Source organism: Chelon labrosus (assembly GCF_963514085.1).
Source record: "Chelon labrosus genome assembly, chromosome: 6".
Taxonomy (NCBI): Eukaryota; Metazoa; Chordata; class Actinopteri; order Mugiliformes; family Mugilidae; genus Chelon; species Chelon labrosus.
In genome coordinates this window covers 4,543,794-4,555,824 of record NC_140342.1, presented here as the reverse complement: position 1 = coordinate 4,555,824, position 12,031 = coordinate 4,543,794, and the positions used below count along the sequence as shown (strand labels likewise).

At 42.5% G+C, this 12,031-nt stretch overlaps 1 protein-coding gene across 1 annotated transcript in view; it reads right to left on the bottom strand.

Annotated features, from left to right (window-relative positions):
* Positions 1–12,031, bottom strand: part of astn1 (astrotactin 1) — a gene marked incomplete at its 5' end in the record, with an annotated part of 409,253 nt that overhangs the window by 239,948 nt on the left and 157,274 nt on the right. Inside the window, one exon of the mRNA XM_084545838.1 lies at positions 4,787–4,937. Coding sequence (XP_084401964.1) covers positions 4,787–4,937 — 151 coding nt within the window. The remainder of the gene's footprint in view (positions 1–4,786; positions 4,938–12,031) is intronic.

The window sequence follows — 12,031 nt, the reverse complement described above, 5'->3', positions numbered from 1 at the left end:
TAAAGGTTGTTGTTGGAGATGATTCTTTGTACCATAGCAGTCTGAGCTTTACTGAATGGCAAAAGGCCAAAAAGGGTATTTGAAGTTTTTAAGAAGAGACACTCTGGAGGCTGAGTCCATACAACTTCTAACTATAGAACAACTTTAAGGAAGGTGTGGAAACACAATGGTCGGTGCTGTTTATCACCAGTTTAGTCCAGCATCTACAAAGGTATTGGAACAGTGGAATCCTTTGAAGAGTGATGCACATGTTTATGATGATATAAAGACTATGAATCCCATCATACTCAGTTATACTTGGTCTTTGTCTAGAGAGAGAGCGAAAGACCAAGAGATACTAATATAGTGGTCATTATACCTGCTTCACGTTTTCTCATCAGAGCTAATATTCAGACGTCATCTTGTTAAAACTGTCATCCTAAGCATGTTACTGAAATTAGCGTTTAACTAAATCCAGTTTTTGAACAAGTACAGCTAACTGCTAACATGGCCACTGTCATAGCGGCCGATTAGAAGTAGCGTCCGGCGAGTAGTTACATTTCACACTGACGCAGAAGCCTACACCGCCTGTAGGACTTGCGCTACAGTGTTATCATGGGATATGTTGGCTTATTCTACTTATGATTGATGTTAATGATGAATGACGAGCATTTTTAAACTACTCATAAACAAAGTCTTACACTTGGTAGGCATTGGACCAATTCACTGCAAAAGAAACAAGCAATACAAATGCAGCTTTGCATGTTGGTCACAAACACGGCAGAAATGGAAAGTTTCTGGTGCTTCAGTAATATTTTGTCATGATAAGAAATGTTTCAGCCCCTGAAATTGTACCTGTAAAAATGGTCTGCGAAAGTAGCAGAGAATGTTACATAGGTTACAAAATTTTGAATGATCTGCCCTCACCATGGTGTTTGACATAGTGAGGGTAGACAGGCGAACAATCTTAACAGACGGACAATCTGAGATCTCCCCATGCATGCACGGTCAAACGTGTGAGATCCTGTAAAACTCTAGGGTGCTAAATACTTAACCTTCCGATTTAGATCGACTAAATGTGGGCTATAATAATCAGAATCAGAATCAGAATAAGCTTTAATGGCCAAGCACGTGCACATACAGGGAATGTGACTCCGGTAACTTTGCTCTCTTGTACATAAGCACACGGAACTTAAATAAGTGAATAAAAATAAAATAAAACAAAATGAAATAAAACAAAATAAAGTAAATCTCAATCTGTACACATAAAATATAGAATAAGAGCAGATATATACACCAAACCAGGGTTTTGTACAGTGACTATATACAATAGTGTAGAGATATTGTTTATTGTTCATGTGAATGGTCTCTGTGACAGCCCGGGGAAAGAAACTGTCCTTGTGGCGGGTGGTTTTGGCATACAGTGCTCTGTAACGCCGGCCTGAGGGGAGGAGTCTAAACAGATTGTGACCAGGGTGTGAGGGGTCTGTGGTGATTTTACTGGCCCGCTTCCTAACCCTGGACCGGTACAGGTCCTGGATGGAGGGAAGGTCGGTACCAATGATCTTCTCTGCAGTCCGTCCCTGTCATGTCTGGTGGCGGATCCAAACCAGACAGTGATGGATGCGGTCAGGACAGACTGGACTATTGCAGTGTAAAAGATGATCAGCAGCTCCTGAGGCAGGATTAACTTCCTGAGCTGACGCAGAAAGTACAGCCTCTGCTGGGCCTTCTTCCTTACAGAGTCTATGTGGGAGGTCCACTTCAGGTCCCGTGGAATTGTGGACCTTAGGAACCTGAATGACTCTACCGTAGGGACTGTCCTGTTGAGGATTGTGAGAGGACAGGTTGATGGGCGTCTCTTCCAGTCCACTGTCATCTCCATAGTTTTGAGCGGGTTTAGCTCCAGGTGGTTTTGACTGCACCAGAGGACCAGCTGTTCCACTTCCCTTCTGTATGCAGACTCGTCGCCGTCCCGGACGAGTCCAATGACGGTGGTGTCATCTGCAAACTTCAGGAGTTTCACAGAAGGGTCCCTTGAGGTGCAGTCAGTAGTGTAAAGGGAGAAGAGCAGTGGGGAGAGAACGCATCCCTGGGGGGCGCCAGTGCTGAGGGACCGGGTGCTGGATGTGAAGTTCCACCTGCTGCCTCCTGTCAGTCAGGAAACTGGTAATCCACTGACAGGTGGAGGGGGGCAGAGTGAGCTGGTACAGTTTTTGGTGGAGGAGCTCTGGGACAATGGTGTTGAACGCAGAGCTGAAGTCCACAAATAGGACCCGTGCGTAGTTCCCTGCAGAGTCTAGGTGGTGCAGGATGTAGTGAAGAGCCATGTTGACTGCATCATCTACTGACCTGTTTGCTCTATAGGCAAACTGCAGGGGGTCTAGCAGGGGATCCGTGATGTCCTTCAGATGGGCCAGCACCAGTCGTTCAAAGGATTTCATGACCACAGATGTCAGGGCGCCTGGTCTGAAGTCATTTAATCCTGTGACAGGAGACTTCTTGGGAACCGGGATGATGGTGGAGCGTTTGAGGCAGGAGGGGACCTCGCACAGCTCCAGGGAGTTGTTGAAGATCTGGGTGAAGATGGGAGCCAGCTGGTCAGCACAGACTTTCAGGCAGGATGGAGACACTCCATCGGGTCCTGGGGCCTTCCTAATCATCTGTCTCTGAAAGAGCTGACGCACATCCTGTTTGTAGATCCTCAAACTCCTGGTTTGGGATGCGGCTAGAGCTAGTCCACGGCGCCATCTTGATAATGACTGGGAGTGCTGGACTATGCAAACCTTGATGACTCCACGCAGTGCATGTTTTCAGAGTCAGTGACCATAAATGTATTGAATCATATTATGCATTTTGTATTGCAGGTAGATCATTTGGACTTCATCAAGTCTTGGTTTGCAAAAAAGTGTGGGCACCCCTGATATACAGTATCAGAGTATACTATATAATAGATGCTGTACAACCAAGTCTCCACAATCTGATGGCAGAAAGAAATAGGTCTCTAGATCAGTTGTGGAGAATTGTCAATGCGCTACATGCAAGCATCATAGGTTTAAGGGGCTTTATAGTTCTTGGTGCCTGATATTCTAAAAGGTAGCTATCTGAGGGGGCACTTATCATTAATTTTATTTTCTCCCATAGGGCCCCAAACAGTTGCTTGGTTAGCTGGTCCTGATGATGCACCCCTGCTGAAAAGAAGATTCACTAAAACTCACTGGTCTCAAGTCTCAGACTTGGTGATTAAAACAAAATGATGAAAGAGCAAAGGAGTCATCAGCACATGCACTCATACTGTCCAAAGAATATTTACTCCTCAGCGCATGTTTACCAGGCACACACATGCATTTATATACGTATATCTTTGAGATGCTTGTCCACACTCTAATCTATAGATGAAGCATTTTCCAATTAAATACATCTCACAAACTGTTCCACTTTCCTCAAGATGCATTAAATAGCATCTTCACAGACCTCCTGAAAAGCTCTACTCAAGTGCATCAAAGTACTTGAAAAGAAATTAAATTGTTAGGGAAGGGGAATGATGCCTGACAGCTTATCAATAGAAAAGGGGGATTTGGGTGAAGCAAAACACTAGCAGACGGTGCTAAGATTTTGCAAATAACAAGAGCGGCATTGCTGGAGTCCCCAACAGATGGAGAAGAAAACAAACCTGGCTGTTACATTTCCTGGTTGCTAAGCACCACCTGGAGGTAATGAATGTGTTGTCGGCCTAAGAGGCATATGAGACAAGAGGCGCAGTCAGACTGTCTACTCTGACACATTAGAGTGCAGGTCTGCTGCTTGTCCTTGATGTTGGTCACTGTGGCCTGCAGATATGTCCATGAATATTTAAACAGGTAGAAGGACTTAAACACTGATGACCAAACCAGGATATTCATAAAACATTAGAAGTAGTAGTAAAGTGGGCAGAGGATTAAAACGGTTTGGATCTCTCCTATTTGCACAGGACTAGTTTTACCTGGGGACGTCATGTGATTCAGAAACGACCCCCCTACGTCTGTGTTTCATGTGGCGGATTCGCACAGGATAAGCAAACTCTGTGTTTTACTCTAATTTACTATGCATATTTATGTCTCTGTTACTTTCCACTTTATTCCACTGCATGTCAGAGGACATTTTACACTTTTTGACAGCTTTAGTTACTTTGCGAATTCTAATTGATAATAAAAAATATATTTTTAAAAATAACCTGGCAGCATTTAAATTGGCCCCACCCTTGTCGATGAACACATTAATGCTTGATTTAATGATTTCATCCATCTGAATGGGTGAATGGGTCAGCGACATCTCGACGTTATACCCTAACATCTGTCCAAACTTGATTTACAGCACATCCTTCATAATTCTTAAGTGACAAGAGGCAGAAAAAAGGTGCGAATCAAACAAAAGTCTTGAAAAACTAAACACGCACTCCAGAATCACAGAGATGCCGATTCACACTGGACTAGTATTATCACAGGACCTCAGTGTTATGAGGAATAGGGTAATTTGCAGTGTAATTTTTACTTTACAAATTACGGACATGGCCGATTTGCACTGGATTAAGATCACAGACGATCTCCGCTGTTATTACAATTTACCGGAGGTCCCCTGGTAAAACTAGTCCCGTGAATAGGGCTTATGTTATGCTTTTATACTGCAACAATTACAAAAGGATGCGTGCAGACCGATTTATATTTACAGTTGAAGAAATTTGAGCGAAAGGCTATTTTAGGCTCCTGACATAGCAGACGTATGGCAGCTTCCAGGCAGAGCTTTATATAGGAAAGGAAAGGTGACTCACCACACAACCGGTGGAATCAAGCTTTCGGTCAGCTATGCAGCGGAAGTTGCGGCTGCAGCCTCCGTTGTCTTTGGTGCAGTCTCTGACGGGTCCAAAAGAGTCCAGGAGAACCTCCAAAGAGTCGAAGGACGAACTGATCATTAACTCCTCTCTGCAAAGACAGGAACAAGAAAGTGTTTGTGTTTAGTCGTATGTGTGTTTGCAAGTTATGATAGGGCTAAATTGAGTTCGATACAAACAAGACTCTGCGTATTACTCAGGCTTGGTGAGTAAATGAGATATTGTCTGCAGAGCTGTGGTCTTCTGAGAACTATTACTAGTTCTGAGAACGTTTCCAGTTCCTACTTCCTCCACCAGTTACAGAAAGTCAGGGCAACAAGATAAAAAGTAAAACCACTGGAGGTCGTAACACGATTTCTAACTGTCAAGTTGTTCTTTAAATCCCCAGCCATCCGTATTAGCTTGGTTAGCTCATGTGGTTGAGAGTAACAGTCAAGAAACCTTGTGATTCTAAATAAAAGTTCAAATTCAATTTGGAATACAGTGAATACAGCAGGCATGCAAACTGGTCAGGGGTCAAAAAGGTGAGAAGAGTGCGCGAAGAGGGAAATGGCCACGACCCCCCCCCCCCCCCCCCCCCCCGCTTGGTAAACAGAGATTTACAAAGACAACAGACTACAAATTCACTAATTTTTACCAAAAAAAACAACTCTTGAGCCATTGAGCCTGAACAGCTCAATGGCTGCCTTTCCTCGGGCCTGAAGGGCATATTTCACTGTCTGAATGGAGTTGAATGTGACAATTTTCATGTTTCCACTTCTTCCGTCAATAATCTCATTCATGAGACTGAACGAGGATTCAACTCTGGGGCCGTGAAAAACAGAGAGATTTCCGGCGTCTGAACGTCTTCTTTTGCTTCTCCCTTGTCGAAGACTGAATTAATGAATTGCTGTAACGTACTGCGGTATTGATCGGTGACGTGCATAGCGCTTGCAAGTGGCGGGTAAAGTCTGTGCATGTTTAATAAACACATAGGGGCTAAGCATGGGGCTCTGACAACACATTTCAATATGTGTTCGCGTCTGTAAATAAAGTCAGCGGTTATATATACCGTATTTCCTCTAATACAGGCCCGGGCCTTTATTTTACTCAAGCACATCGTGGTCCAGGCCTTTATTGGAAGGAGGCCAGAATTAGAGGCAGGCCTTAATTTCTATTTGAGCAAAACGAACTACGAGTAGAATTAATAAAAACAAGATTTTGTGTATATTTGAACCTATAAAATACTAGGTTCATTTATTGAAAAAGTACAGTTACCATAACATGGTATGCATACAGAACATTAACAACAAATGAGCGGCGCGACGCGGTCGGAGCGCACTGAGGACAGTGAGTCCGCTGCCGGTCGGCAGTCGCGCCGGGAGCGAGTGGGACCCGTCCCTCCCCGCAGGGAGAGAGGGCGCAGTGAGCACTGATTCCACGACCCCAGGGAAGCGGTGAAGTGAGATGCGGGGGGTCGCTGTAAAGCTCGCGGCCGGAGCCGTCGAGCCACCTTCGTCCCGAGCACTTACAGGCCGCGCACCGCCACGGAGGAAATGCGCCCGGCGGGGGCCGGCCGACGCCAGGGAGAGGTCCCGCTGAGGGGATCCTCCCACACCGTGCCGCCGAAACCCTGACCCGCCGAGATGGTTCTAATAATAGCCCCGGCCGCTATTAGAGACCGGCCTTTATTTACCTCCGCTGACAGCGAGACCGGCCGCTAATGGAATACAGGCCAATATTAGAGGATTTACGGTATATAGAACATTATATTATTATATTATTAAAATATATTAAAATAAAAGTCAACGAGTAGGCTACCCCCCCCCCCCCCCCCCCCCCAAAATATTTTCTCCTCGGATTTGCACGAATCACATAAGTCACCCAATTTGGATTGAAAACGGCGAATTTCGCCGAAAGGTGAGGAGTTTGCATGCCTGATACAGGAATATGCAATTTATGCTCATTAAAATTCAATAGAATATCCCACTTCTTTTGGGTTACATGTCAATGTGTCCGACGGGCAGCGGCAGTTATTAAAAAACAAACAAAAACAAAAAACTGAAAAAAACTTAATATTCAAGTGCAGCCCAAACAGAAAAATCAACTGAAGAAAAAAAACACAAAACAGCTTTCAATTAAAAAAAAAATGAATTTTCTAAAATTAAATTGTTAGTTTAGACCATGAACTTGGAAAAGTAATAACTTTCATTTCAGTTTCAGGTCCGTGTTAATGTTTGCATTTCCATTTGACTAGACTATCCATCCACCCATAGCTTACATGTGAGGTGTTTAGGTCACATCTCTACATTGTAGATATAGGAACCTGGGTTACACTCTCGTACATATCCTCTGACGTACGGGAGACTTCCTTGACACCCACAAAAATAAAAAGAATGGCTCTCACCAATTATGACTCAATTCCCGTCATTCATACCAAAGAGTCATTGAAAATAGTCTGATGGTCAATATCATGAGTTGCCATCTAGTCACAGCCTCTGCCTGCCTGACAAGACTGTACATGTTGGCTTCCGTGAGTTCACATTGAACTCCCTTCTTAGCAGAAGTGGATTTGTTATGATGTGTAGCAAGGGAAGGAGGGTCCAAGTGCAGGACACACAATCCAGAAAGGCAGGATGAGCAACTCAAAGTAAATTTACTGATGACTTACTAAATAAGGAACAAATGGTGCCTCGTTAGTCAGCAAGGTAAACCCAAAACACAAACTGAAAGACAGGTGAAACACGATCAAAAGAGAAAGCAAAAACCAAGATGTGTGGAACCAGGGAAAACAGGCAAGAACAACTGGACAGAACAAGAGGGCAACACAAAGGACGACTTGACAAGGGACAAGGGGAAAGACGGAGCTATATATACACACACAGGCTGAGACACAAGTAAAACCAATGAGTGGAGGAGCGCCCAGACAAAAGAGACAAGGCGAGAAAGGTGAGTGTAATCACAGGCACGGCAAAAAGACAAAGACAGGAAGTAAAAACTTAAATGAGAAAGTTGATTACAAAAAAAAAAAAAAATGGAAAAACAAACTGGATAATAAAAGGCACCAAAACACAATATCATGAGAGGACTGGGTTAAAGTTTAGCTTGAAACGGCTTAACAATAACAGGAGGCCTTCAGCACCGTGCAGCTACGTGAGCTGCAGGATTGCAGTGGGAATGTGGGAAAGAAAAACAAAAGCACTTGTGGTTTGGGAGTTGGTCCTATTTCCACGGCAGACATTTTTTTGACTCGGCACAATTGGTAAAGCACAGGTGTATCAACAATGGCTCAGTTTCATTAAGAGGCCCGGGAAGACATGACAATGAACCAAGATGCACAAAAGCAGGATCCTCAAGAAGAAGTCAGCCATCATTCTTTGAAAAAGAAAAACACTGCTACTGAAAATAGTCTACGATCGCAGGTTCGCGCTAAGGCAATGAACTACTATCTAAAGTTATTATTTTTCGCGACAATGTTTTTCAGTGTTCAAATGGAAATGTGTCCTTTTTTAGTACAGGCTTTGTTTGTACTGCCACAATATAGTTTCAGTCCCAAAATTAAGTGCCACTGTTCTGGCTTCACAAAAGCGGCGCTTCATCATTTCGCTTCGCAAGACATTCCGTGACACCCTGCTCTCTATTTAACCTAATGAGGAGATATCCATTTTCATGAATTCCAAATACCTGCATGTTTAATTCATCCCGTGTAATCATCATGTGAAAAGCTGTGACTTTTCACAGCACAATTGCTATGCAAAGCAGCAGACTTATGAGATAAAACACATTGTGAATCCAATGCTCTAACCTTGCTCGGAGCAGTCGCTTTACGTTACTGTGATATTTTTTTGTTCCCCGTGATCCTCTTGCAAGGTCAATAAGTGGGTCGTCCAACACAGGGACAATAGCATAAGCACTTGAAAAGCAGACTGGGCCTCGGTGAATCGAAAACACAGAGCTTTTTTCTGCAGAGAAATAGTTCTGCGGATGATAAAAAAGAACATGTGTAATAGCACTGCCATGAACCTTGGCTCGGTAGAGAAAATGATGACCTCTCTGGCACTCACAAAAAAAAAAAATAAAAAAATGTTTTGTTTCTTTCTACCCGGGAGCAAAGACAGCGAGTTTCCTTCCCCTTTCACGGTAAACTTGATGTTATCTTACAAACCAATTTTTCTATTATAATTGCCCATTGCTTTGTTGTCATTTATTCAGAGGGGACCTATTGAACGGAGCCCCAGTAAATGATGAAATTCACCGCAACTATGAATGCTAAATTATTTTGGAATTCTATTATAGTCAGGACACATCCACACACAACGTGCAACACAGTTTACCATCAACTATCCCACATGAAAAAAAGGTTGGTGACTCTTTGAGGCTACTACAACATTTTTTATAGGCAAAATATGAAAATGCAGAGGAAAGTGGTCATTATAATGGCCAGTTGGTGTTCTTAGAACTTTCCCAAAATACCGTGTTTTATGTTCGTCCTGGGGATGGCAATAAAGAAAACTCCATGGGGTCAAAAAAAATGAAATTCTTTCTTCCCTTGGGAGCATTAAGTCTACAAGGAAGTAGTCATTGGAGTAATCCAAACTTGTATGCAAAACTGAGATTTGGACTGAGGGTGGCACAAGAGAAAAGTATGTCAAAAACATTTAAAAGGTGATTTTTCCAGGATCAAGGCTTTTGTGTAGTGTAAATGATGTCTGTATGTTTTAGGTCTGTATGTTTCTGGGAAGTGGTCCAGAAACCAGAAGTAAATACACACACACACACACACACACACACACAAAAAAACAACTCAAAAAACATGAAAAACAGCAGAAGGTGTTGACCTGGCCTCCAAATTCACTAGATCCCAAACTGATCAAGCATCTGTGGGATGATCCACAGAGGCCCCTCCCCTCAACCCATAGGACCCAAAGGCCACTTTGCAGTAAAGATGGACAATGAGAAAGCTAAATAAGTGGAATATCATGCAATAGCCGTGTCAGTCACCTTATCTCAAACTGATCGAGCGTGCATTTCACTTCCTGAAGATAAAACCAAAGACAGAGAGCCCGACAAAACAACAACTGAAGACATCTGAAGCAAAGACCAGGCAAACCATCACAAAGGAGGAAATCTAATTTTTGACAGACCCCCAGTAATAGCCTAAAATTCGATTCTAGATAAATGGTTACAATTCCTTCATGTTTTATATGATATTTTAGTTCCAACCCTCAAATTAAACCAGAGAGTCTATACGTTAAGCTAACACCATTTTATTTCAGTCCAATAACCAGGTAAGCCAACCAGGTCCAGGTGTAATATGGCCGATCTGGTATCCATTTGATTGCAATGTGTTCTAGACATTTGTGTACTGTATATGCTCAAATTGTACCATATCAAATATAGAATGCCATCTGGATGGTTTTAAATCAACGCAGTGATGCAATGCAACTCAATATACCGAGCACATCCATTTGTTCTCTTACCGACAATATTTCCTTTTGTAATATTTGCAACTAAAGCCTGATGTTGCTACATTTAGGCACTCAGGACATTTAGTTAACAGATTAGGCTTTGTGGTTTTGGTTCAACAGGAAACGAAACATCAACTTCAAGCACAAACCACAATATTTCCCAAAATATTAATTTAAGTGCTTTGTAGCCCCAGTCCAACCATACATGTAAATCAACCATTAAATAATGTCAAAGTCCTAAGTCTTATTAGATCACCATCTACCTTGGCAAAATGTAGAAGTGGTGTTGCAAAAAAAATATTAATAAATAAATAAAAACATGCCTGTAAATATACTTTAGGGAGCAATTATGACAGCATATTTAGGCATTTCCCCACAGCCCATGGATATCGGTGTAACAGATATCTTGCCGTGGACCGTGTGTCAGACCGAAAAAAAAAAAAAAATAAAACACTCTCACTGCCGGCTTTAATTGGCAGTGGCTGCTCATCCAGATGTATCTAATTAAAATAACAGAGAAATAAAATGTGTATCTGACTTAACTGATGTCAGAATCAATACGCTGGTATAAAAGCACCTCGTTAAATCATTGGAATGAACCACCTCATTAGAGGTAAAGTAAAATTCTAATTAAAGCAAATAAACAGGAATCTTAAATGGGAAAATTAAACGGATTAATCTCTGCCTTCATAAAATACATCTGCGTTTAAAAAGTAGTTCTGTTTTTTGTCACAGACACATTTGGTTCGACCACATGTACACAATTACGGGCACCATTAACACGGATAGCTAAACAGTGGAGGGGTTAGGAGTGAGTGTGCGTCAATACAAGCAATATACACCAAATAATACTTCACCCCATTTACCTCCGACTCTGAGTAGTATCATCAATGACTTAAATGATGGCCCGTTTTAGAGAGAAAGGAAAATTATCATTAACAATGAACAGGAAATGACTTAGCTAATGGGAATAATTACTGCAGAGTTACTCCTGAAGGTAGTGGTTTTGACGTCTTTGCTATTCAGACTGTAGAACATGTAATATGGTTATGTTTATGTGACGACACCCATCCGGTTTTCATATGACACACACATGAAAGGACGTGAGTTTCTAATGACCCAAACTGTCTTCTGAATATCATCCCGAGGCGTCGCCATAATGCAGCACTAATGAAAACGTTAAGAAAATAAAAACCTCGTCTGATTCTCCTTCCAGTCGTTTTAACTAACATGAAGCCGGCTAATCACGAAACTGACGATCAGGACTCACCGCTGCTTAGGGAGCGAGACAGAGCGACAAACGATTATCAAACACGGGGGAACGTCGCTCAAAAGGAGAGAAAATCAGCGGCTTCGAGAAGGTGTTAACAGCACTTCCTCGTGGGCTCCTGGGAAAGCCGAAGAGAGCGTTCATCAGATCGTAGATCTGAGGGAAATTAGTTATTTACACAGCGTCTCCACGAATGCTGGCAAATGAAATGAAAAAGGAGGGGGAATTGAAGTGTGTAAACATGGAGTGGGGGGGAGAAAATTGCAAAGTTGTGCTCGTAACTGAAGACACTTAGAGTAAACAAGATCTTTGAAAGTACAGCAGTACGTAACAAGGGACACTGCTGTCCTGGGGACAAAGATAATGCTTTGCTGGTATCAAAGTGACCCTGTAAAAACATAGTTTGTGTGTGGTCCCCTCTTGAGCATTTATTATTAACAGTTATTTAAAGGAATAGATGACAATGTG